Source organism: Protomyctophum bolini, assembly GCF_963924005.1.
Source record: "Protomyctophum bolini genome assembly, chromosome: 9".
NCBI lineage: Eukaryota > Metazoa > Chordata > Actinopteri > Myctophiformes > Myctophidae > Protomyctophum > Protomyctophum bolini.
The window spans coordinates 25,449,964-25,477,953 of record NC_137870.1 but is presented as its reverse complement, the minus strand read 5'-3'; the positions used below and the strand labels follow the sequence as shown (position 1 = coordinate 25,477,953).

The following is a 27,990-nucleotide window of genomic DNA, read 5'->3' as shown; positions in this document are numbered from 1 at the left end:
GCATGCGCACGCCGGTCCCATCTGGCAGAGGGTCGTCAAGGCTCGGTGGATGAAAACGTCACACTGACACATTCACTGCTCGCTCGCTGTTACCCAGCAGGAATCTTCCCAAACCGTACTGTTCATATTCTGGGGGCAAGCATTCGGGGACAACATCAGATCTACAAGCTCACAACGTGTCACATTGCAATGTGTTGTGAGCTTGTAGATCAGCCAAAGAGATTTGGGGGATCCCCCCGGGGCCAATGAAGTACCTAGGGGTTTAAGGACATGCGTGCTTCTCTCTGGAGGTCACCTTCCTGCGTCAGTGGGATTATCAGCGTGTGCCAATGGAGCATGGAATTAATAGTATGCCGCAGTTGTCAGCAGTGTCATTTGCCAGAAATCTACCAGCTCTTCTTTCCTCCTCGCTCCTCAATTCACGAGGACACACTGGGGACTGGCATGCCATAAAGTCTAGGAGAATCTGACACCAAACCCCCCACTCAAACTAGTAGTGAACATTTTTGTCACGCCAGCATCGACACACACAGCTCCATGTGGATATTTACAAAGGCGAGTGGGTGCCACACATCACACATTCCTTTGTATGTTCTTAATTGAGAGAGGCGGAGAGAGAGACGGTGTAGAATAAGTCAGGAGTGAGGACTCGTGGAATGCTCGTTTGGCTGAATCTGATCCTACCTGTAGGCCAGCAAGTAGTTCAGAACAATGGTCTTATACAGTAATTAAGTAAGATGCATGAAAGACCATTGCAGTGCATAGGTACGCATAGGATTTGCACATCTCAGGTCTTTTTCAATAAATTAACACCCAAATGACACCCACTGGCTCCCCTCTTTAGTTGTAATTGCCTCGCTTCGGTGAAGCAGCGCAGCACAGCACAAGCATGCACTACTTAGAAATGGATCTCAAGGCTGAAACTAGAGAATGAAAATAAAACCCCCAAAAAGTACAGAAATATAGACAGAAGCTTCCACTGCTGCCTAGTGGCTCAACCAGTGACCACATACTGTACGAGTTTGAATCGGATTCACATCTTCTCTTGCATGTCTTTCTGCCCTGCCCTATCTAATTGAAGCAAAAAAAAAAAAAAAAAATACATACATACTGTACATACATACATACTGTACATACATACATACTGTGCATACATACTGTACATACATACACACACACACACACACACACACACATACACTGACTGCTGCCCTGCTTAAGCCAGCTACTGTATGTGCACTCCACCTCAAATCTCTTACTTTTAACAGTTTTTCTTTCATATTTCTTATGCAAGACTTGCAATAAGCTACGTGTAAGAGAAAAGTGACAAGTCAAAGTAATAAGTAAACCATAACTGAGATTATTACCGTGTATAAATTATAACTGTGACAGAGAAAAAGTCCTCCTTACAGCGGTGTCTTCATAGCTTGGCATGTCCAGACTAGGACTATTTGGTTTTTAGCTCTGGCCGATTGGTGGTTCCAAGGGGTCCACAGCTTCATTATTTTACAATTTTCCCAATGTTTTACCATGCAGTTGTTATAGTATAGTTTACTTACTTTTGATTATAATTTTTCTTTTTTGTATTAAAAGGCTTACATTGTCACTTCACTGTCACCCGCTTGGTCCCATCAGTGCCAACATTCGCACTTAAGTTAATAACCTTGGTGTGACTTTTGATAGCAATCTAAAATTTGATAAGCAGATCAGTTCTGTGATCGAAGTTTTTTTAGGCTTTTTCTAAGGTAACAACCTACTGCCCCCTACATACAGTACCTTGAGTCAGGCACGCTTTTATTTATTTGAGGCCATATTTGTCTGATTTCATTAATCCATATATCCCAACCAGAACCCTGAGATCGGCTGACCAGTCGCTCCTGATTGTGCCTGATGATATGCAGTACAGGACCGTGGCCAGACCCAGTCTCGGGAATGCCCTGCTGCTTCATATTCGCTCTGCTCGGTCATTGGCTTTTTTTTCTTGTTTTTTATTACTTTTTATCCCACGATTTTGCAACCCATTTTTTCACCCAGTGTCAATTACGGTATCTAATGTAATCCTGGGTGCAAGACTCTCTCTGCCATGCTGGGGAGAGCTTCTTTTCACCCGACAGGAGGGAGTTTCCCTGGTTGGACGTAGCACGTGGAAGGAACACGTACGTTATTCCAACCAGGCGCCCCGGCTGACCAGGGGGAGGCAGTTTAGAGACCAGGATTACTGCATGTTTTTTGTGAGGGTACCTACCCTAGGGGACATGGGGAGAACATGCAAATTCCACACAGAAAGGCCCTTTTGTCAACCCCACCCAGGGTATGGGCACTGAGGATTTTCTAGCTGTGAGGCGACAGCGCTTGTTTCTTCTTTTTGCATTCCTTTTTTAATCGTATCGTGAGTTGAGTGAATCGTTACATGCCTAATATATATATACATATACTGTACATATAATGTATTAATGCATGGTTCAACTTTGCGTATGCAAGCAAATACATGTGCAGACACATCATACATTCACACAATACAGGCACACTTTGCAGTAAAGCATGACATCAACTCACTTTTCCCCCTGTAGCTTGTTGGTCTTTACTATCAAGTCTTGAGTTTGGTCTTTGGCAGCCTGTTGAAAAACAAAGATTCACTGCATTATTTAATGTGATTATTAACATTGTTTGTAAAAGACCACAATACATATATAATTGTATTTGTAAGTATTTGATATACAAGTCTACAGCCTGGACTGAATATTAAGAATGTGGGCAGATACACGGTGAACCGTGTACAAAATAAAATACAATAAAATAAAATAAAATAAAATAAATGAATATCCGTTTTGGACTGGATTGATTGAAAATTCAAAATACCTTATACAATATAAATGTAAATTATATTATTAATAAATGTAACCTATACAATACTGTGCTGCTCTAGCAGTATTACACGCTTGTTATTCTTTCAAGTACAATGTTGAATAAATTAATTAGTTCTAGAATTGCTTGGTTCCAATATTGGACCATCGGTTGAACCATTTGACTTGGTTTGTTGATTTAACTAACATACAGTATGTAACATAACCATGTTACCACGAAATCTATAACATTCGCATCAAAGCAAGGGGTACATTAAAGGAGAAAGGCGGCATCATATTCTACAGTTATCATTATCACTCATCACTCATCACTTTAGTTTTTCAGGGCTTGCCTTTTAAAATAAACAAAATGCTTTGCTCAAAATGCTTTGCTCTGGGGGGGGGGAAAGTGTCCGGAAGACAGATGACCGTTTAACTGGCTTGTTAAGTGTTCAAGGCTTATGATGCAATGTTAATAATGTTTAACATGCTTAACAATAATAGTTAACAACAATATGGTTAACCACGGATTACCATGAACACAATGTATATACTTTTTCAACAAAATGCACGCCCACACGCGACACCTATTGTTATGGTATGAATTGTGAATTTGTGGGGAAAAAAAAAAAATCCTGCCCAAACTTTGTTTGTAGATTTTGGTCTACAAAATGTATAAGTAAGTAAGTAGCCTTGCCGAGCCATGAGGCCCATAGGGCAGGAGCCTATCTCCTGTTTCTGTAGCATGAGGCAGCTTGATGTACAAGTACATCTCCTGGACATGACGCTAGTATGTCGCAGGGACCCCCAATCCAACCCTTGATGCTGAGTGTCAAGCAGGGAGGCATTTTTAGAGTCTTTGGTATGACCCGGCCGGGGATTGAACCCCGACCTCCCAGTCGCAGGGCGGACACTCTAACCACAAACATAACACATGTAAAATATATACACACAACATAAGACTTACACAGAACACACACAAATCACCTCCCTCCCCCCCCCAGGCCCAACACAAACAGGAACAAAACACAAAAACAAACACATCAGAAGGAATAATAAAATAAATTGAGACAAAACCATTCTACAGACATACTGTAGGTGCTATATCATGCATGGACAAGGCTCCATTATTATCCATTTAATATAGGCTATTATCATTTATCATCACAGGAAGCATAATATGCATTTCGTCTCTGTCGGGTGGAAATCTCATATGTCCAAATCTGTTACTTTTTAGGATTCACATTCAAAAATAGATAAAGCTTGTAGATCTGCTACTTTTGATACGTTTGTGTAACGCTGAAGTAGGGCATTACGAATGACACGTTAGAATGTGGATATAGGTGGTTTCCGCTCGACAGAGACAATGCATATCCTATAATCTCTAGTCTATCCATTCTCTGCCTGTTCCAGCGTATCATTTACATCAACGATCTGGTCTCATTTGGATAGAGCAAAGTCTATTGGTACTGTAGTTTGACACATCATCATGGTTAAAGAGCGATTGTACCTTTAGCCTGTTGGTCATCTCCTCACAGCAGGTGCTCATGGCCTGTACATCCTCATGTACACTTTCCAGCTCCTAGGGAAAAGGTTTGAACATGTTACGATAGCAATGGAGAGACTGCCATCTTCTCCACATAGACCTTAGAGATGCACATTTGTGGCACTCTTCTTCTTTTACTGTATGTATTTTCCATTAAGCACATGAAGCCTGTGCATACATGTAAAACACAAAAAACATTTTGCAGAGAGAAATAGAGATCAAGCAAGTCCTTAAAGGAAATAATATAAATGAATAGAGTTAAAGAAGTAAACGCAGCTTGGTGCTTCTATGATCACCAGGAACCAGGATAGCAATCCGAGCACTATAAACTAAAAAATATAAACTAAAAAATAACGTAGGAGAGAACGTAAAATCAATGGACTTCAATCATACTTGCCCTGATGAAGTGGCCAGAGCTGACAGACAAATATTGTTTTTCCTGTGGCAGATTTGTTTGATTACCAGGCTACTGATGAAGACCAGTTTGGTTGAAACATTTTGAAACATTTTACGCCTGGATTGTTCTCTCTTTTACAAATAAAGTTTGACTTGACTCTCGTTTGGCATGCTGACAGTGTGACACCAGTCAGAGTGTGGTATTGTTCTTTTATAGCTGTTGCTCTCTCATCCATCCGGTGACGTTGTAACTTTTTGTTACCTCTTTAACATCTTTGAATATCCGTGCAAACTCCTCGTTGATGGATAGACTCCGTCTTTCTATGTCGCCTCGGAGGTTTCTTCTGGTACGCAGACTGTTCTCTGTGAAGAACATGGACAGCGCCTTCAAGGCCTCCAGCATCTCCTACAGAAAGGACGATGATGATCATGAAGCAGTAGCATTTACAATTTACTTCACCTACTCTCGTCTGGGGGTACATGTGACCAAAATGTGGTTTGCTGTTTCAGTATTCAATCTATTGTGTCAAATAATCATACTGCGCTGGTTCACATTTTCATGTCAAGGACCCCCACATTGATATGAGCTGACAGACATAGCATAGGCGTCGTTTCTGTGAATGCCTTCTCACTGGCACCGGTACGCTAGTGACGTGCACCCAGGACATGCGGCCAGATCTACTTTAAAGTAGCTCACCCATTGGCTTTTAACAATACAGTGTCGACACACACATATACTACTATACTATAGCATGTATGTATAACTATAGCATGTAATAAAAATAATAATACACTTACATATCAAAGCATGTAACGCACATGTTTATATCAAAGCGTGTGTCCAACATTTCAAATTTAAAAAACTCTCGATTGACAGATCCACACGCAGCTGAATGTCGTTTACACTACATGCATGTCCATGTTTGTACTCAAATCTAATGCAGGGTATCTTGTAAATAACAAATACCGTTCTGACAGATGATCTAATAATGTTATATGTATAGTCAATTACCAGTGGGCAGTGGTGGAAAGTAACTAAGTACTTTTACTGCATCAGGAATATATTGTTAATTAATTTGTAAAACATACATTAACCACTTCAGTTCAGACCTATAGCCCCGCGAGTCAGAACCCAATGGTAGTGAAGTTCGAAAGAATGAGCTGACCCAGGGGGTCCCGAGGCTAGTTCAGACCTAGGCCTATTTGAAAATAGCCGATCTACAAGCTCGCAACACGTCACTTATACTAGCTTGTAGATCTGTTATTTTAAGTATTTTGTACATTTGGGACTATAGCCCTGGTCCTAAGCATTGGACCAGGGCTAATTTGGGACGTGCACACTGTGAAAATGTATATATCGAGTTAGCCATGATTCATGACTCTCGTATTCATACGAGAGTCATGACGAAACTTCACCCTATTTTTGGCACTTGCTGCATTTACAAGTTTTCCGTATATATAAACATTCAGATTTCAAATATAAAGTACTCACATTTTGTCTCACGGGTGTTAGTTAGTAGCAGATCCAGCGATTAGAATTTCTGCATCCCGCGTTGTTTAATAAAAAGCATTTTTATCCGAGCTGTTATTTTCCCATTGGCTTTCAACTACGCGCCCCTATCGGTCGGGAGGAGGGTGGCACTCGGTGTGTTCGATATAGGTACTTTGGCCGCCCTGCCAATACAGACTAATAGGCGAGTGCGCTCCCGGTGTGCAACTGTGGATTTCCCAAACGAACCCCGTTTGAAAAAAGTAGCCGGGGCGCTCGGACAAAAATGCTTTTTATTAAAGAACGCGGGATGCAGCAGTGCTAGCGGTTGGGCTGCTACTAGCTAACACCCGTGGGACAAAATGTGAGTACTTTATATTTGAAATCTGAATGTTTATATATACGGAAAACTTGTAAATGCAGCGAGTGCCAAAAATAGGGTGAAGTTACGTCATGACTGTCATGATAATCATCATGGCAGTCATGTTTCAGGGCTAATATCGAGTATATACTTTTGTACTTTAAACGAGTACATTTGTAATACTGGTACTTTTACTTGCATTTCTACATTTGCTAATTATGTAAGAAAGTAAGAAATGTGAATACTTTTTCCACTACTGTCTCATCATTGCCGGGTATATGTATCCAGTGTATGGGGGCTATAGCAGCTAACCATTAGCTATATTTAGCTTATTACCTTGTCATTGTCAAGTCTGGTCTCCAAGATTTTGTTGAGCTTCCGCGAAAGCGGGTTATTATTCTGCTGCGAAGGGACGCTGACATTCTGGTTCACACTGTTGGCGTTGTCCATTGACATGTCTGCTTTAATCTCAGACATTGTATAAAACAAACCAAAACAAACCCCTCCACGTCAACCAAAAACAGTCAGGGTGTTTTGGTGCGTCAATAAAATGGTCCGTGTAGATTCAAGGAATAAACGTGACAGTTCCTCCGCGTGGTTATATGTGTCAGTTAAACGGAAAGGTCATATATAACCTAAGGATGATGATACAGTTGTATTAATCACGAGGGCAATTTGTTGCAGGACTGTAGCCTAGCAGTCCTCAATGTGGGGTCCGGCCGGGGACCCCAGCCCCAGGGGTCCATCTATGGTCCATGTGCATGGCAGGCAGTGGGAGTGGCAGGAGACTAGGGCAGGAGCCGGTCCCCAGCAAAATGTGTTAATGTGGCTTCCGCTTCACAATCATCATATTATCCACGTAAGTTGCTTAAACCATAATTTATGTTATAGCCTACTTAGTTTGGCTAAAAAAATATATTTTTAAGCAAACATTTTAACACAAATCTTTGCTTCTGGGGGTCCCATATCACAACATGCACAACATATGTTTTGATTGATTGATTGATTGAAATATTTATTAACAGTTTGCAGAATTACAGTAGCCTACAATTCAAGCACAACTCAATACAAAGACTATATATTCTACATAATATCTATATATTATATATATAGATAATATACAAAAAAAATCAAGTAATCAATCAATCACAGCCAAATACATATATCATTTTTGGGCTAGTACTTTATATGAAGCACGAGAGCCAGGGATCATGAATTAATTGACATGCGTTTCAAAAACAAAAATTAAATAAAATGACTTTGTCTGGGCAGAGGACAGGGTTGGGCATAGGCAGCACAACAAACACAACAGACCTAATTATATGAAGCTGATTGTTTAATATACAAGTAGGCTACGTCACACTACAGTGAATCATGTAAAGTTGTAAACTATACAAAACTCCACTTTTTACTTTCTAAAAATGTGATGTGTGAAAAGTTGATTCTGATTCATTCAACAACCAAAGCACAATTGTATTTATATTAAAATGTACATTGTACACAGACAGTAGCCTACATAATAAAACATAGACATAATTCATTTGAGAGAGAGGGGAAGAGAGAGAGAGAGATAGAGGGGGGGGGGGGGGGTGGTATAGGGTGTGATTGATGGTCCCCCTTTCCAAGCCGTGGCCCCCGGGCCCGCAGTCAGTCTCTCTCTCTCTCTCTCTCTCTCTCTCTCTCTCTCTCTCCCCCCACTCGCTCCCAACTGGAACGTTAGAGACAACGTATACACGCTCCTCCGCGGCCACAGACCCAGCTCATTTGTCACCTCGTCCCCTAAGTATACATTGTGGAGACAGTGTGTGGAAATCAGTGAACTGGGATTTATTCCACTATCATCTACTATTTACGGACGTTTTCCTGCCGGTTGTTGTGTTTTTTCTTCTTTTCACACGACCGAAAAGTTTGCCTTGGCTTGAGACCACCAGAACAGCAAGAGCAGCGGCACAGCTGGGTCCGCAAATGGAATTACCATCGCAGGAATAAAACAAAAAACCCAACGTTTCTTATTTCTGAGGTCTGTAAGATGTTCCTTTAATATATCTGCATTCAAAGCTGCAAGCGTTTTTTGCTCGTCGTTATAACTCGTCTTGCATGATTCCTCCAAGCCTTAATAATTGGATCAAGACTATCAGATGTATTTTATCGATTGAAAGTAAAAGTCAGACTCGATCAAATCTGATCTATGATAGTCTCGATGCAATCCAAGGCTAGATTCCTCCAGTCCCCCGGTTAAAAATGTCCACAGCAAGGAAAGTATACGGTCCAAGAAGCAGGACGGAGAAATCGATATAAGTCCAGTTGTCAGTAATGAACTGAATAGGTTTAATGGCATTATAATTATGATAAGCACGTCATTGTCACCGCCGCGATCCTATATTGATTTTGATCGTTTATCGCCGTGCATGTCTTCTATAACGTTTATTCGATATTCTTCAATTATTCTGCATAAAAGACGTGCTTACAGATAAAAGAGCCACTATAGGCTATCTTAATAATTTGTTTGACAAAGTGTACGACATTCTAAGCCAACAAGTCGAACGTCATCGACATGTGTATTAACAACTGTGACTGCAACAATGTGCAAGTCACATAGTTATTACAACTTATTAATGAAGAACATAATGTTATATTGTTGTCTGCTATAATATTGCTACACTCTTCCACGCGTCCAGTTCTTTAACAGAAACAATTAAAAACTTCATTCATTTCCATACAGTGAGTAGCTAGTATGTCTGCACCATTTCCATTTCCCATAATAGTGAAACCAGATATTCCTCTGTCATTCTCTTTTCCTGCCAGGGAAGCTGGGGTGTCTGACATGTTGAAGACGACCCATGCTGTTCTATATGTGCTCACTCCAGTACACAGTTCCGGCCAGCAGAGCACAGAGCACTGACTCCATCAATCCCTACAACAACCACTGTCAGGCTGACCAGTGACTGCTGCACCGGACACACAGCGTTTAATCGTCTGTGGCCTTGTCGACGACCACCATGGCGTCTAGCCTGACCTGCGCCGGCGTGATCTGGGCCCTGCTGTCCCTCCTGTGTGCCGCGGCCTCCTGCGTGGGTTTCTTCATGCCCTACTGGCTGCTGGGCGCGCAGATGGACAAGCCCGTGTCCTTCGGCACGTTCCGCCGCTGCTCCTACCCGGTGCGGGACGAGGAGAGGCAGGCCACGGTGATGCTGGAGCAGTGCGGCCGCTACGCCTCTTTCCAGGGCATCCCGAGTCTGGAGTGGAGGATCTGCACAGTGGTGACGGGCGTGGGCTGCGGCCTGCTGCTCCTGGTGGCCCTCACCGCCCTCATGGGCTGCTGCATCTCCGACCTCATCTCCCGCACCATCGGGCGCGTGGCCGGTGGCATCCAGTTCGTCGGAGGTGGGTTCATTTCCTGTTTTTCTCCTGTATCACCATGTGCGTTTGGACCCGTCTGGCAACCTTCTTGAGTTTACCTTAACCCCAACTTTGTGTTGGTTTCAATCAAAGCCGCAACTTCAAAGTGAAACCCTCGCCTACGATTCTGGCCATTCACCCTGTAATCCTGCCTTTTCCCTCTGTGCTGTGTTGGTGAGGGAACAATCACAAGAAGCTTGTATTTAGTGAGGTTGTAATGGAGGCGTATGAAAAAACACTATAATTCCAAGCTCATTCTAGTAGGCCTATACATTACTGCATTCCCACCGGCTCTGTGCACTGCGTTGGCAGCACCCAGGTGTTTGATGTGCCATCGTACCCCATCTCTTGTACCGGTATTTAACTTTTTTTGTTTATTTACATGGGGAAATGGAGCATACTTCTATGTATGTACTGCATTGGCTAGTTTGCACATGTGTTCTGTTGGTTTTGTACAGTGTGTGTGTGTCCTCGTGGGACGTGAGGTCTGCGTGAAGGATTCCAACTAAGGCAAGCTGTGCTGCTCGCAGTGCTCGGGGCTCAGCATGTGTTTCTTCTCTTTCTTTCTTTGCCCTAGTTTAAGAAGCTGCGGCGCTTGAGCCCTCTCATTAACTCCAAAACGTTTGCTCGCATACTGTGGTACACCGCTCTGCTATTTACAATTCTCGTCGATTTTCGGCTCGGCTCTGGCGAGCAAAGTGACATAAAGGCAGGTTGCAGGCAGATGTGACAGAGCTGCCGGGCTTTTAAAGATGGATAAGCCGCTGCAGAGGTTCCATCACAGCCCGTCTTATCCCACTTCTGACGGTTTAGTCACTTGGCACATCAGGCACATACTGTTGTACACATTAAAGTCGTGCCAGGTAAATGCTGTCTGGTTTATATAGAACTGTACACGTTTATGTAGTCCCTCTGACTCAAAAAACTGCTCAGTATGTGGTTACATGATTAGAAAAGAAGGTAATCTGTCTGTCTCCTTGCAGGCGCACGTGTCCTTCCTCATCTTCCTTACTTGTGCACAAGTGCACAAAATCCTTCACAAATTGAGAATAGCACATCTGCAAGCTCAATCGCAACACGTTTAGCATGTAGATCGGCTATTTTTAACTACCGGTACTGACTGACAATACATTGAAGTATAAAATAGGACATAAGTGGTTAAGGATGAGCAATAAAAAGATGAATATGGAGATACAAGGTTTCTACCCTACAGCATCTACAGTACGTCACACCATTTCCAAAGAATTACAACAAATTTACCAATTGGGAATAAAGTGAAAACCTTAACAGAATATAAGTCGTTTTGGGATTAACCCATACATACATTTTGTCACACCATCACTAAACGCGGGTATATTTTACCCAATGTTAAATATTCCATAAAAATATTCATCAAAATATATTGAAGTACAGCAATACATGGCAACTTATAGGTACGGTGAAAAACGTGGGTATTTCTTTTTTATATTCCTAAAAATATAATGGACCTCGATCCTTTGGTCCACCCATTCCTGGGACATGTGGGAATGGTCCAGTGGGGGGAAAGCCCATTGTGGGTGTGTGGGATGTTTCTCTATCACTAAACACAGGTGAAATTCATCCGTGTTTAGTGTTCTACGGTTAATAATAAAGTGACAACTTTTTATCACATACTGCGGTTGGATACAGTACAGAATGGAGAGAGAAAAGTAACTTTTCTGCTGTGAATCTGGAGACCACACTGGTGCTGAGGCTGGTGTTCCCTCCTTGTTAAACCAAGAGAACGTCACAGAGAAGAAACAGTTATGATCCATGAGCGTGAAACCAAACTGTTTGCAAGGAGAAGATGATGATGATGTGACTAACCACCTCTTAGCCATTCACGGGAACAGATAGATTGAGTCTCGGTTGGTGCAGCAGCAGTGCGTGATGAGAATTTACCAGACGTAAAAGGATCCCTGTTGTGATTCGTCTGAGGCCAAGTGTCTTCCTCCTTTGTGTTCGCATCCACTCCTATTGTTGTCCACTAATGGCCTAATCAAGAGTGTCCTGCCCGGGAAGGCCTTTGGCAGCGGGTTGTCACCAGTGAAAGAGCTGCCCTCGATCTGCCTCTATTCAATCTTTGTAGAGCAGTGGTTCTCAAAGTTGGGTCCGGGAACACCCAGGAGTGCCAGGGGATTTCTAGTAGATTAGCACTTAAGCTACATTTTTATTGTTCAGCCTCGTGAGTTTGTAGACCTGTTATTTTTGGACAATTCACAAATCTACTCTTATGGGGGTCCCTGGCTGCAGTGGCTGACTGGCTGGCACAAAGTCTTTTCAATTGAGGGTCTGCTACCAAATACAAATACATTTTGGGGCCCTTCTTAACATGTAAATGTTTAAGAATCACTGTTATAAGGACACATAGGAGGAAAAGGGGAAGACAAAATCATTGTCAGAGAGATCCTAGACAAGCCTGGGTCAATAGGGTTCCAAAGACATTGCATGTCAGGTGTAATAAGAGGACTGCATATGATACGAGTCACCTCAACTTTTGTTCTCGATAATTTAATTACATCTCGCAATTGACATGTATGTGGGAAGGAGGATTAAGACTTTTTAGAGAGCTTTGTCCATCCATCTTCTATCCATAAGTCACCAAATCTCTGCGTGTCAGGCATAACTTGGAGGGTGATAGGAGTGTGTGCCTCATAAGATCCCTTGATGGATGGAGTGCATCGAAAGGCAATTGCGGGGGGGACGGGACGGGGACCTACTGTTTCTAAGAACTGAAAAAGCATGTATGCTGAGTGGCCTGAACTCTGGTCCATCTGACTGAGGGGGAGACAGAGGTTCTGGGCTTCCTGATAGGCCAGACAGAGCCTGAAGCCTGGCTTCACAATGTGAAGCCATGCTTCAGGTTCACAGGACTTCACATGACATTTGTGCCAGGCTTTGCACAATGTTTAAGCCAGGTTTCGCATGACGTTTGTGCAAAGCTTTGTTGTTGTTTGTTTGTTGTTGTGCAAAGCTTTGCTAGCCCGGCGCCCAACGACCGCCATCCTATAATGGCTTCAAACTCGCCAAGACTCAATGGTGCATTCACACCCAAAGGTATTTTGCCTCAGTCTGAAACAACAGATGGGTCATAACCGTCATTTGTTAAAAGAGTAGCAGATTGACCCAGGTCACCAGATGGGCTCTGGGATCGGTCTCAGTTTGTGTTGTAAAAAGTACCACGCACTCTTTAATTTAGGTTCAGTAATATGACTGAGAGGCTGTCAATTAGACACATTTAACCACACTATATACTTAGTTGGCCAGGGTCCCCCAAGGCTCTATATTTGTTCCTTTCATTTCTACCCTCTACTCCAAATCATTGCACCAAAAATAGCCGACATACATCTGCTAAAATAAGATCCTCATCCGCCAGATGAGGTTAAATTAATGCAATGACAAAAAAGTATTTAATTGGCTAATCCATATAACCTTTCTTTAATATGCTTCAGTGCAATCGTGTGAGTGTCAACAGTCCACTCACTGTCCAGTTGTATTCACTCTTAGGTTTTGACAGGAGCAGACTATAGGTATGGGCAAGTGCTGCCGCAGAAAACACTTACCAGCTATTAGTTGTTTTAGCAGAGCTCTCGCTGTGGGAATGTTGATAGTGGCTTTCACGGAGGCCTCTCAGAGAATTTACAAGCAGAAATAGAAAAGCTCTAAAGTAGCTCTATTATCCCTAGAGTGACCTACAGTACAGTACAGTAGAGCACTGAATGCTGATCATATGCTCTTGTGGCCCAGTGAAAATAAAATATACCACTTTTGGTGTCTGCTACTGTACCTCCATAGCTGAAAGTTAAAGTTAAACGCCACAAGTGAACGGGAAAAAAAAGAGAAGCGAAAAGGACGTGTAGATAGCCCGTCATTATGCGCACAGCTTCCGCAACGGTGCCAGGGGCTCTCTGGCACAGGAATGTCTGCTGTCCTGTTGGAAAGCCATACAGTACACCGCCACAGCCAGGAGCTTTGTCCTTGTGTCGGCTTGGCGAGCTCTTTGCCAGCTGGACCTGACCCAGGCCCAGAATGTGTGCTTCCACTCCCCTCCTACCAAATCAGCGGCACTCATTTTCCAGAGGTACAACAAAACAAAATGGGAGCCATATGAGCGGTGCATCGGAGCAGAACACTGAGCTCCAGCGGAGAATGGTTTCTGCTTCTTTGAACAATGTTGTCTTGTCACATCCACCGATTCGATGCGTGCCAGGTCAATGGCGTCTCCCTGTTGAGTTACCTCTGAACAACGGCTCAATATTCCATCCTGTCGCAGGGTCCTCTTTTACACTTGAAGCACCCGGAGGAGCCATCTGTATGCCATCCTCTATTCTGGCCTGTCAGGCTGATATGATGGGGTTATGGACTCTGCCACCTCCCCTGCCATGTAGTCACTGCATAAAACCAACGAGATGGCACAAGCCTGCATGTTAGGGTGCGGATCGACTGGTCACATTGCTGCAGACAAGGAGCCTCATGTATATAATGATGTTTAGATTGCCATCTTGACCTTTGTTGTGTACAGTATGTTTACCTGTGAGGTTGATTGATAATCTTCTAAAGTGTGCTGTGTTGCTACAAAGCACATCACAGACACAAACATGTTCGGGTATTTGGGGGTGTGATAAAATCTGCCATTGTCTTGGAGGTGCAAACAACACAGCTATCACCATTTCATTTGTGAGAGAAATCGTATACAGTATTTACATATACAGTTATTGTAAACAAATTGTGGTGCAGGGACCTGCAACAACCACTATCTTTACAAAATGCTCCCGAGCCACAAAAAGGAGTTAAATCCACTCAAGTTTGCACCTCCAACACACTTACACTGCAAGTGCAACCTGCCTTTACATGGGCTGTACACAATATTGTCTATTAACACTACAATTTCTCCTTTGCTCTCGTCCTATATCCTTCCGTCCCACCCCACCTCTGTTCTGTTGCTGCCCCTGTCATCTAGGCCTTATTGTGGTCGGCTAGTCTCTATTTCCGGCCCATTTCACCTTTCCCCTAATTCCATGGTGTGTCTGTCCACCCCTCTCCTTCCTTAACCCTTTCTGTTAACCATCTCCTCGCCTCCCTCCTGGGCACCAGGGAGCCATCTGAAGAAGCAGCTGATTGGGCTGAAGCTCAGTGACCCAGGGCCAGGGGGCTGGGCTGAAAGAGACAGAATGTGAGGGAGAAAACAGAATGAGGCAGAGAGAGAGAGACTGGACGGAAACTGCAGCTTCAGCTGGGATTTAGTTTGGTCAAACAGGAAGTCTGGGGAAGCAAAGGGCAGACAGGGAGGGATATTTAACTCTCTTGTTCCGTTAAGTCATTGTTTTTCCAGGCCTGCTGCATGCGAGGAGCTCTTTTGTCACCAACGGAACAGGACCTGTTCCAAAAAAGATAAAGCGTGTCCAGGCGTCTCCAGCAGAGCCTGGAATTAATGTATCTATTAGAGCAACGAGTCCTGTCAGTTGAAGGAAGTTCATAGCATTTCGGGGTGCTGAAGTAATACCTATTTTTGTTGTTTTTCTTGTAAGATCACTTAGACTGCCTGAGTTTTTCCAATCCTGGTTTACTGTATATAGAGCGCATAGAGTCAGGACACAGAAGAAATTCCCCCAGGTGAATCATTACACAGCGTCCTGCCATTTCTGCTGACAGGCCAGGCCTGTGTTCTTGTTCTCAATCATAAAACGGGCGAGTGTGTGTGGGTGACGGCTGACGGGGGGAGTTGAAACAGATGCCTAGCAGATGACTCGAGTGGCCACTTTTGGTGTATCGCCGGTGACTTGGTTCTGACACAGTGCTGTTGAGGGCATGTTTGTTTGCCAGTGTCCCGGGGCTGTACTTACACACTGTACTTAGAGATGAGGTCAGAATTGATAACGACGTTGTTCACAGTCCAACTATGGCAACACTTCATTAGGTGGCATTTAAATGCCAGGAAGTGATGACAAAGAGGCTAATAACTCTTTCAGGTGGAAATACCTATAATGACACATTGACATTATTTCTCTGGTAGGTACTGTATGGTTTACATTCTTTACAGAAACAGTGTGCCTTTGGGGCATTTTAGTATTTCTTGTATTCCTTACAAATGGCAAATTTCCACATGCAGTATATTCTTCACTCTAAAAGTGAATAGAGGATAGGGGAAGAAAAAAAACTATGTATTTCCATTGTTTTTCCGTGCTGCTGTGTTGAATTATAACGGAACGAAGACGGAGAGTCAATGTTTGACCTATTGTACGTCTCTCGGAGCGGCGGAGGGCCCGAGTCTGCCTAAAAAACAAATCAGTATGGATGGAATGGATCGGCACTGATCCCTTAGGGATAAACCAGTGTGCTCAGTATTCAAACACAGTTTTACGGTATTGGAGACAATGTTGGCTGTAAGACTACAGTTTAGGCCTAATTATGGCCTGATCTTCCTAGAGAGAGGGGGCGGCATGAGGTCGATACTCCTTTTCTGCTACCGTCTCATAGGTCAGATAGCAGGCCAACTGGACTGGATGTACGGAGACAGGAGATGTGCAAATCAAATGTCCATGCACGATGACAGGGAGAAGGAGGAGCTATTTTCAGCATTCACTGAAAGAATCCACAGCTACTGGCTGGATTAAGTTACCTCAGCCTTATCCTATAGATCACAGCCTGTGGGTCGGGTGGAAGGGGTGTCCCCAGATGACAGTGAATTAAGTGACAATTTTTTAATATATACAGTATATAATAAAGAAAATGTAATGAAAAAAGCCCATTGCTGGCCCGGGCGGATAGTGTAGCCGTCCGAGCACCTAGGCTGCTAAGCCTGACAGCGTGTCGCGGGTTCGACTCCCGTTCCTGACGACCTTTGCTGCATGTCACTTCCCATTTCCTACTGTACTCTCTAGGTCGTCCTCAGACGAGCCTTCCATCGTCGCCTCCAGTCATCTCGGTTCTCCATACATCCGGCCAGCTCGTTGGTGCTTTGCGCTCCTGCATCTTTCTTGAGTACATCCACATAATATGTTAGTATTGGGCGTCCTCGTGACCGGTGCCCCATGTGTTGGTTCCCACAGCACCAGTTTGCTGGCTGGGAGTTCTCTTTGTGTCTTTGGCAGTGTCCTGTGAGTCTCATTCTCCTGGCTGCTACAGTATTTTGTCGCTCACCCTGAATATTCCGGCATACAGATTCTCGTTGGTAACATGTGTGTACTCTTGCTGATTTTGAGCACTAATGAATACAAATGAATTGAACACTATCCAATAAAGGCAGAAAAAGCCCAAAAATATATCTTAAAAATAAAAGCCCATTGCTCCATCAAAAGTCATCAACAAACTATACTATAAAAAGTCAGTCAGTCAGTCAGTCAGTCAGTCAGTCAGTCAGTCTGTCTGTCTGTCTGTCTGTCTGTCTGTCTGTCTGTCCTGTTCACAGACTGTGGTGTAGAGTTACGATGAAGCTTGATTTATACTTAGCTGCAAGCCGATGTTATGTGCCAAACATAGTTGATCTACAACGCGATGCATTGCATATTTTTCTGGCCCACACGCTACTATGTATGAATTAAACATATTGCATCAGGTGTGAGTGCCACTCTCCTGCTTTCAGAATGCATGACTTTGCGGCAGCCATAGTTTAATGGCTGTCTGAAAGGACGTCTGGGAATCAGAAGGTCTCTGGTTCGCCCCCAAGCCCTGGGAAGTGTCCCTCGTAACGCCTAACTGCTCCCCAGGCGCTGTGTTAATAGCGGCCTCTGCTCCTAATAGTTAGGATGGGTAAATTTATATTGCTGAGGACAAATTTCACGTATGTGAAAAATGTACAGTGAAAACATACAGAGTGGGGGCTAAATTATTTATTTGTTGTATTGATCGGACATGTAGGTGATAGGAATCCATCAGGATAAGCGTTGTTCAGGTCAGCTTCTGATCTCGGCCCTCCCATTCGCAGCTTTGATTGGTGGCACTCACTTCTGTCATTCAATTAGATTTTCACACCACCCTGTCGTCTTATCATCCCATGGCAGTGGAAGGCAATTGAATTAGGAGGGCGTATAGACAAACACTGCCGATGATAGATAAGGTGCAGAGAATACGTCTGCCTGTGACTCAGCATAGACAGGGTCACCAGGCAACTGTAGAAAGGAGCCATCCATTTTAACCACTTAAAAACCCTACCACAACCCGTGGGTCAATGACCACTGCAAAACACTATGATTTTAATGATAATATAACATTAATAAGAATAAGAAAGTAATAATAATAAAATACTAGACATGGTATGTTTTTTAAGATTGAAAAGTTAGTTTTTACTGTGATATCAATGAATCACTACTATGTGGTTCCATTGATCCAAACTGGAACACAATCAATTGATCAATAAACGCAGCTCATCTGACCATGGCAGCCATGAGTCCCCCAGGGGTCTAAAGGCGCTGTTCCCCCCTCTACACTAAAAATATCCTAATGAAAATAGCCGATCTACAATCTCACGCATAGAGGCTATGTGCGTGACACCATCGTACCTGGGGATTATGTGGGAGTGCCTACTGAGTGGCAAAAAAACGACTTTCTTTTTGTGTCTTTTTGAGTTTTTGTGTCATGAAATTCCACCATAGACATGATCTGAGACAGATATGAGCTACTTAAGTTTCTATCAAGGACTTCCGTGCAGGTGTTTGGAAGAGCTCAATAATGCAACGTCCTGCTGCCTCCTGCATTATGTGAGATTTAGTGTGATGCATGTGCATGCTCTCTTTTAGAGACGCTAGGGTACATGTGGTTAACCACTGGTTGAGACACCGGTAGCACAACGTCGAAGTGAAAGAAAGGACAGGTGAAGGTGACATTAGACGGCAGCTGCAGATCACACAGGAGGGGCAGGGGGGGTCATGCATTGGTCTGTTGTCTGCAGTTTCGACTGAGTTAAAACAGGAATTGTGTTGAATCCTGCAGATCGCTTAAACGGCACTTCTCGTACATACACAGAAACTACAGTTGGTAGTGCACGTGCACGCCGCTGTGGCCGCTGGGACCCGTGAGGAGACCGGTGGGCGTGCAGACGTTTCCTCTGTGAGTGTGCAGAGTCGCTCAGTGCAAATCTATTTCTGTGTGTGTATGTGTGTGTGTGTGTGTGTGTGTGTGTGTGCGTGCGTGCGTGCGTGCAGGCACGTGAGTGCACGTGTGAACGTTGGTTTGCTAGGGTCAAGGTCTGCTTTCGTCTGTCTGCCTTGAGGAATGTAGGGAATTCAGGGTAAACATATTCTCTTGCCTTCCATTCCTCTGCTCTACTACTGCAGGAGCCCACCACCCAATTGACAACTTTTAATTTTAGCCTTTTTAATTAACACTTTCACATCTGATAAACAAGGGAAAATGTGTTAAGCTCTCACATTCCCTTTTCTTTTTTTCTTGAAACTATTATAACAGTAAGAAGCCTAAATTATACCATGAGATGGTAATTGTGCTCGTTTCTGTGTCTGCTAAAAGACATTTTTTAAACACCACCTTGACACTTAATTTCCCAGTCAATGTTGTGCTGTATTGCTACTAGTGCACAGTCATGATAGCTGTCATCAACGCAGCACTACAAAACCTGCAATTTTGCTACAAAAATGGAAGGAATGAAGTGTGTTACGTTTCAGTGGTCATCTAGAAGTGGTTCAGGTCGAGACCCGAAAGATAGATTAAACGTTTGGCCAGAACCCAAACTAGTGAATATAGCAAATCTACAAGCAAACACACTACGCGTTGCTATGCGCTGCGTTGCGAGCTTGTAGATCGGCAATTTTTACTACCTCTTAATTATTATTATTTATTTATTATCATGGAATTTCTTAGATTTTTTTTGTTTGTATCATATTATTTTACATTTTTTATTTAAAAATCCTGTTCTAAAAGTAAATGTTTTACTCGAGTCGTGACCCATAAAAAGTGGTCCGTGACCCACAAATGGGTCCCAACATGGGTTGACTGGACTAACGTGCTTGTAGCCCTGCACAGCTGCAGCAGTAGTACTAAAATTCTTCCACAGCTGCAGCAGTAGTAGCGGTTAGCTGCACATAGTGTTTGGGTAGAGGGAGGGCCAGCCATATACAGGCAGTGATCCCAGACCCTCATTCCTGCGGATCAACAGTTGGGTGGGCTCTTCCTATTATAAGATCTGGTTTCCACAGCAGCGAGTGGGGGGTTGCAGACCTCAGAGAGGGGCTGGCTGAGCATCTCGGAGCCTCGCCTGCACTCTCAGGGGTCTCTTGACCTGAGATAAATGAGCCAAGCTATGAGCGGGTCGCGCTGGAGTTCATTCTGTACACAAGAGCTTCTCAGAGACACTCGCCAAGGCATATCGCCGCTCTCACATGTGGTCAGGGCAGGGCTGGGGCCCCGCCTTGATTCACCACTTCCAACCTGCCATCCCTTTTTTGGGCATGCCATTTATCTGGAAGTTTCTTTTTGAGGGGCGCTATCCCCTCCAATCTGCATAGCTTTTGAAGATTGCGTCACATGGCAGACAAGTCTATGGACTTGTAATGTTTGTTTAAAGCACTTATGACTACATGAGACGCCATGTGGGCAATATAAATACAGTGGGCAGTGGGGCACCCCTCACTTCACATGAGTCTTTTGTTTATTACTATAAGACATTTTCAACAATGTTCCGAAATGTTCAATAATAATTATTGTCAAAAAATAGCGAAGATATCCGTATATTTTCAGTGTACTGCTGTGACATGCGATCTGTTATATCTGCGAACATCTCTGCATAAGCATAAGCATCGATATCACTACTAGTGACTAGTAGCGAGTAACCTATACCTTGTGTAAAATAAACTGCTGTCCCTTTGAGATTAGGTCAGTCTGGCTCCGTCTGGCTAGACGTCTGGGCACCTAGGCTGCTAATCCAGCCTGACAGCGTGTCGCGGGTTCGAATCCTGATCCCGCCGACCTTTGCTGCATGTCACTCCCCATCTCTGTCTCCCCATATCCGGTCAGTCTACTGTCCTATCAAGTAAAGGCATAAAAAGCCCAAAAGATATCTAAAAGAAATATAGATCATGTCGGTCTGAATATGATGACAGATTTTATTTCTCTTGGCCTCAGCTTTTGCACACCATCAAAATATGTTCTATAGGAGACCATCTGGAACCACTTATTCTCTTTTGGCCAAAGAACAATGCAGCCTTTTAGATTTGATTGTGCTCCCCTAGTACAAATAGTGGAGCTGTAGACTCCACTATGTCTTGATGGTCGACGGTCCTGTCACGCCCAAAGTGAAGGCATTTCAGCTGCAGCAATAGAACACCGACTCATAAACAAAAGTTGTCCGTTCTGGAATGTAGGCATTTTCTCTATCTGTGTCTGTATCTGTTTTTGGTCCTCAGACAAAAGGTTCCATGGAAACTAGAGTCATTGAGATGAGAAAAGCCATTTAGGTCGTCGTATGAGACGTTATTTTAAGCCACTCAGCCAAATAGACACGACCCTGTAAAAGCATAACACAAGGTCTCTGGAATGTTCCATGTGAACTTCAGCTGCAAAGAGCTTGCACTGCAGATGATGATAAACAGAGGAGAGGACAAGTTCTATCCATATCTGTGTATGTTTATGTAGCTCGGTATGAGAGGAAGACCATATATAGTTGTAAAGAATTAAGTTTGTTGGGGCTGAGCTGTAATCTGAAAGAGCAGGCCGTGGCTGTGTTTTGCAAGCTATTATTAAATGCAGTGTGATTGCTAATGTTGGCGTTGGAAACAAATGAATAATTAAACTGAGACGGCGTGGGTGGTGTCATAATCGGTGGAATTGAAGATAAGCTGCAACTCACAGATATGTATTGGAGGTTGAACAATGGTGCCTTTTTCTGTATCTTATCTTCTCACATGCCTCATTGCCGCCAACACTAAAGTTTGTTATTAAGAAAGTTTGCCCCCCATAATACTTTCCAGCCCTCAAGTTGAAACAAAAACACTGACAGCCTAGAGTCTTTAACAAATGTTCATTCTCTTCTCTCCTCTGCTGTCATTGAATTTTCTAATTTGATTTGCAGTCCTGTTGCCCCACTTTAAAAAGAAAGAAAGAAGAAAATGTAAATGTCAAGCTGCAAACAGCTCAAGTTTACACTCCTTTAGTTTCCATCAGTGGCGCTACGGGGGAACAAAGGTAGCCTTTGATCTAGCGGCATGTCGAATACTTTGGCGCTCGTGCAGCCCTCCATTTGGACCTGGCTGGCCTGATGCTTGAGCACCCCCACCCTTGTATTGTTCTCCCCTGTCCGACATGCCCAATACACCCTGCTCCTGGGCCACCGCTAACTCCCTGCAAGGTCCCCATGGCAACAACCGGAGCCCGGCGGCAGCTCTAGTTACACCAGGAATATTATGGAATGTTCTCCTCCGGATGTGATTTTGTGTCACGCTGTGAATGAGTCTGAGCCATAGACATGATGGCGAATGCTGCTGCTCAATCTGAAAGTACTGTACTTAAGAAAAATATACAATTTCAAGGTACTTGAAATTGTATATTTCAATTTCTTGATACGTTATACTTCTACTCCACATGCCCGAAGCAAATGTTGTACTTTTTACTCCACTACATGTATTTGTCAATTTAGTTATTAGTTACTTTGCAGATTCAATTAAATTCTATTAAAGTGTCAAATCACAACAAGCTTACATGTACAGCAGAGACCAGACATTGTCCCACCCTGAGCAAGCAATTGTTGCAACATTGTACGATTTTGACATCGTGGAATAGCTTTACTCAGATTTAGATTCAGATTTAGTCTAAAGTCGGACTACTTTATCCACTACTACTGCCTAGTGGCTACCGAGTTGCACCGGTGTATGCCACCCAACAAGCCCAGTTGTTTGATTGATTTATTTATTGAGTGAATACTTTATTAACAGCAAAAAGTACAAAGGTACAGTTATACAATAACGCTAAAACATGGTTAACATTGTTTCCATTGTGGTCCTGTGTATTTAATTAATCAAGTCATGTAAAGACAATACAAAAGTATATAACAGAAAAACAGTGGGGGGATTCTTTTGGCAAGCTGGAAAACTGGGTCCAGTAACTACAGTGCATGCTACAGCAAAAGTCATAAACTTTTGAATATGTATTATATAATATTACTCTCATTGCCTATCACACTGGCACTCCGACCTCTTTCTGCGCTGAAACAATCCTGAGTGTTAATTAAGCTCGGAACTGTTGATTCTCAGACTCAGAGTTGTTGATGTAGCTCAGTAACATGAAGTCACTTAATAGTTACAGAGAGATAGTAAAGGAGATTTGCAGTGTGTGGATCGCGGTCCAGTGTCAAGGTCCAGTGTATAAGTCATCATGAATGATGCAGTATAAGAAAATAATCATAGCTGCACTGACCATGCCACACATTATGACCTCATTTGTGGATGCCATGTTGGTAGAGGAGAAGGCGGCCTGTCTAACTGCGATAGCCATTTTCAACCTTATCTTCATCTTCCCTAATGCTTATTATTAAGATGGCACCATTTCGGCCTACCCGGGCCGAGGACAGTTCCTACCAATGACATCATCGGTGGTCATTTCAAACAAGATTTGGATCATTTTTTAAACAATTCATTGATTTCATCGTGCTAACTTCCCAGGAAGACAAAGGCTGTTGTTTCCATTAGCCTGGAATGGAATCCCCCACCAATTATGTCAGCGAGTAGAAAGAACCGCAAGAAGTGCTACTTTGACCACATTAACCCTTTCAGTATTCTTTTTTAAAGATTCCCGCTATTCATTGTACAACAAAGTACACAGGGCTTAAGCGGTTAAGAGCCACAGTGGGGAGCCAAATTGGCAGGGGGCCAGCGAGCTTGTAATGGGGGCACAGGTATAGTTGAGAAAGGATTTGTAATTACAGAGTGATTATATACAGAGCCAAAGCCCCTGGGAGTCCAACTGTGCGGGGCACCGGGCCCGGGGGCTGGAACCATGCTGCCAGAGTTATCACTCCCATCTACTTATGTCCCAGCGAGGACCCGATCATTAGTGAATCTGTCACTATCACAGCTCTCCCCACAGATAAAGCTAGTCCCTTGTTGGCATTCAGCATGGCTCCCTCGCGTTCCGCCAGCTGTTCTCCCCATGCCTCTCCCCACCTCTGCGAGCCCCCCCTCCCGGCCCAACGCGTGGATGTTCGAGAGATGGATGCTGAGGAAATGAGGTGTTCCTTAACGCATTCGTCTCACTTCCTGTGTGATTATTTGAAAATGTTAAATTGACCAATCTGCTGGTTTTCGCCACAGCGCTTTGCGTAAAATGTGTTTCGGCCACGCTGTGGTGGGTTTTGCGTGGGTTGTTATTTTTCTCCTATCTCAGCCGGTGGTGGGTTGTTATTTTTCTCCTATCTCAGCCGGTGGTGGGTTGTTATTTTTCTCCTATCTCAGCCGGTGGTGGGTCAGAGCCTAATGTCCACTCAGGCTGCCGCTGTTCCGCTCAGCCTGACCATAATGTTCTTCTCCTTCTGACAAATGGAGATAACCACACTGGAGTGGGCGGCCGGCCAGGTTTATTTTATTTTTTGTAGGTTTCTCCTTTCTGAGAATCCAAACGGTGAGCACTCAATCACGCTCTCGATGGACGCCTAATGGCTTGTCATGAGGCAAAGAGAGAGATAATATAGGCTGGTAGCAGAACTCACAAGCTATAGGGAAACCGAGTCCGTTTATACTAGCGTGGAAAGAAATGTTGGCCAACCAGATTCAACCACTATTGATTGCTGTTGACTGTTTCTGATGTTTGTTCATGTCATGGAAAATGATGTAAGGGCCGTCCCCACCAAGCACTATAACTATAATTATAGCTGTCTGTAACTATAGTTTTTTCTCTATATCTTTTTTGTCATTATAGTTGTGGTGTGGACTTCATGTTTTTAAAACTATACCTTTGTAGTTATAGTGCTTGGTGTACAGTGGTGGAAGAAGTACTGAGATATTTGACTTAAGTAAAAGTATCAATTTCACAATGTCGAAATACAAGCATGTTATTCAGAATCAGAATTGGCATCAAAGTATACTTAAAGTACCCAAAGTAAAAGTACAATGACGCAGAATGTCTCATTTATTTCACAAGTTGTCTAATGTATAAATGTACAAAAATACCAGATCTACAAGCTCACAACGCGGCCCGAATCTGATCTGCTATTTTCAAATCACATTGTAGGTGATAACCTTATCACCTAAAAAGTGATAATGTCCATAAGCATTGACTGACCTCTGGTTCAGATGCACATCCCATGTCTGCAAAACCAAGGGGACCGCCCACCCAACTTCTAGACCAATTAGTGAACGGGGTGATAGCCCAGAGTGAAAGGGGAGATGTCGGCCAGTAAAATCACAGAGAGATGTGCCAGCTGGGTGAGCTTTGAGTTGCAACTCACTGCGGTGAGTGACGTAATGTTTTAAAAATGCTTTAAAAAACTACATAAAACATCAAACTGGAGTACGAATGAGCCTTTATATATAGTGTTGAGGGGAAAAGGAGGGGACCAATACAGACCCCTGGGCGACCCTGGGCATTGCAAGTAAATAATCATATACACAGTCACAGTCACACCACAAAATACCACTGAAGTTAATGATTCGTGAATCCGAACACCGCATTGTGATTCGTGCGGCTTCGTTCACTAACAGCTTAGCGGCTCGCTATCGATAGCTAAAGATTGGACAGAGATGCTGCGCTATTATGAGATAAGATATAACTTCATTGCTCCCCGGAGGGAAATTCAGGTGTCATAGCTGCAGCGACAGCAGTGAGAATGAAACACAGGATCCGATAGACAGACATGATAGGGTAAAAACACACTATCCCGTGAGCATGGGATAGCTATAATAGGCCAATGTGGCAAATGTGTTTTACAAATGTCGGCCTCCTATAACATGCCATTCTGGAAAATTTGTGTGGAGTGTGTGTGCAAAGTTTGGCATCGACCGGGTTAACGATGCCGGAGATTAGCTGTACACGGACGGACACGGACACACACAGCACACACGGACGGACGGACGGACACACACACACACACACACACACGGACGGACGGACGGACACACGGACAGAGTGCAAAACATACTCTCTCCCCATGCCTTCGGCCTGGTGGAGACAACTAGTTGCAACTCCTTGATGGCAGTTGCAAGGAGTTGCATTGGTGTGGTTGACCTTAAAACTGTTTTGTTGCAAGGAGTTGCGACTAGTTGCGAGTACTTGCAAGGAGTTGCAACTGTTGTGGTTTGGGCTTAACACTCTCTCAGTGTTAAAGCTGCAATCCGGAACTCATTCTAATGTATTTAACCAATCTATATGGTAGAGTATGTTAATACAATATAACTAGTGTACATCTGCAGTGGTTGGAGGTGTTCTTCCTATTCTACCATTGACGAATTCAGATCCCAGTGTCGTGTGGGTGGGACAACTTACTGGTCGACAAGTAGCCCTGACTGATGCCCTAAAGCTCAATATCTCCCCCTGTCAAGCAGGGGGATGAGCCTCTTGGGATGAGAAGTAGAAATGTGCTCACTCATGCGGGAGGCATACAAATTATGGATTTCAGCTTTCTAAATGAACACAGGATACCACTGAGTAGGTACCAGGTGTGGGCATGGAAGTGAAGTGTCCATTAGCCTAGATTGCCTCTCAGCTCCCAACCCCCCATTCCACAACACCGGCCCACTCGCTCCTGCCTGGATCTAGCATGGAGCTTCTCTTGGCCTGCAGGGTCATCAGACCATGCAGCTGAAGATGTGTTATTCATTATTCACACTGCCAAGAGAGCAAAAGAAAGAAAATGTGAACTCCCACTCATTGCGTCTTCCCCTTTGCCTCTGTACTGGAACCATCCTCCAGAGTTTTATCAGCAGATTTTTATGTAGGTTGGCTGCTGTGTGTCTTGTATGATTAGACCCGCTTCCCCTCCCCCATCCCCGTCCCCCCTGCTCCTTTATTCCTTCCGCACTCATGGCTGCCATGGCATTCATATGACTGCAGAGATATGTGATAATATGACCTTTCTTCGCGCATAATTTAAGATTCGGGAGGGGGGAAATATATGATTTAATGAGAGAATGGGGCAGAGAGGATGAGTGTGAGCGAAATGGACCAAAATGAAATGTCAAAGGTTTCAAAGGGAAAAGTGACAGCTTATTATTTGAAAGCCCTCCTTCACACCCAGGGCATGCGACTGTCACGTACCTGCCGTGTGTGAGTCTCTCACAGCCTTCATCGCCACGTGCCTCGAAAGCGAAAGCTTGTGGCGAGTGGAAAAGGCCGGCATCAGGCGTTTGAGTGGCGGATAGATAAATAATTTCAGTGATAACGGGTCCATCTCCCAGCTTTGTTCTCCCCTCTCATGCAGAAAAAGGACAGAGAAACAGAACAGTCTGCTCAGTGCTCCCTAGGTAATGGATACTGGCACGTAGATTCCCTCTTGTTGGCATGAACTTGAGAAATAATCAAGAAGCAATTTTTATTGTATTTTACTAAATTGCAAATATCTACATATCAATTAACCAGTTAATCGTTGGTGTCATGCAATAATAGTGAAAATAACAATTTGCAACCTCCCAATGGGTCACGTTTCCTAGGGATTGATTATTAACAGTATTATTAGTTTTTATAGTCGATTAACTGTTGCAGCCCTACTCATTTAGAAAATACTACATTTACCCAACTCGTGTGTTCCATGAAAATTCAAATGTATTGTCAGTGTTGCAGTTTACATTGCAGCAGCAGTAACTGTGTCATCGTTTCCACCGCTGCAACATGTGATAGCGGCTTGTTAGCAGCCACTCATTGAAATTCATGGGTGTGTTGTTCCTGCACCTCAACCCCCCCCCCCCCCATCATTTGTATGCTTTATTCTTCAAATAGGAAAGAGTAGAGAGAGACGGGAAAACAGGGGCACAGTACAGACTGAGAGGAATGTGTGACTAGTAGACGG

General features: G+C 43.7%; 2 protein-coding genes across 4 annotated transcripts in view; one reads left to right on the top strand and one right to left on the bottom strand.

Moving 5' to 3' along the window:
- Positions 1-7,200, bottom strand: part of cog6 (component of oligomeric golgi complex 6) — a 45,637-nt gene extending 38,437 nt beyond the window's left edge. For 2 of the 3 annotated variants that reach the window (XM_080772422.1, XM_080772423.1), the window contains exons 1-4: positions 6,972-7,200; positions 5,048-5,191; positions 4,354-4,425; positions 2,557-2,615 (exon numbers count right to left, since the gene is read on the bottom strand). In XM_080772422.1, coding sequence (XP_080628548.1) covers positions 2,557-2,615; positions 4,354-4,425; positions 5,048-5,191; positions 6,972-7,112 — 416 coding nt within the window. In that variant the 5' untranslated portion in view covers positions 7,113-7,200. The remainder of the gene's footprint in view (positions 1-2,556; positions 2,616-4,353; positions 4,426-5,047; positions 5,192-6,971) is intronic. The other variant, XM_080772421.1, reaches the window with a different exon arrangement.
- Positions 7,201-8,346: 1,146 nt separating this feature from the next.
- Positions 8,347-27,990, top strand: part of LOC308320778 (LHFPL tetraspan subfamily member 6 protein) — a 60,874-nt gene continuing 41,230 nt past the window's right edge. Inside the window, exons 1-2 of the mRNA XM_080771446.1 lie at positions 8,347-8,655; positions 9,441-10,019. Coding sequence (XP_080627572.1) covers positions 9,635-10,019 — 385 coding nt within the window. The 5' untranslated portion in view covers positions 8,347-8,655; positions 9,441-9,634. The remainder of the gene's footprint in view (positions 8,656-9,440; positions 10,020-27,990) is intronic.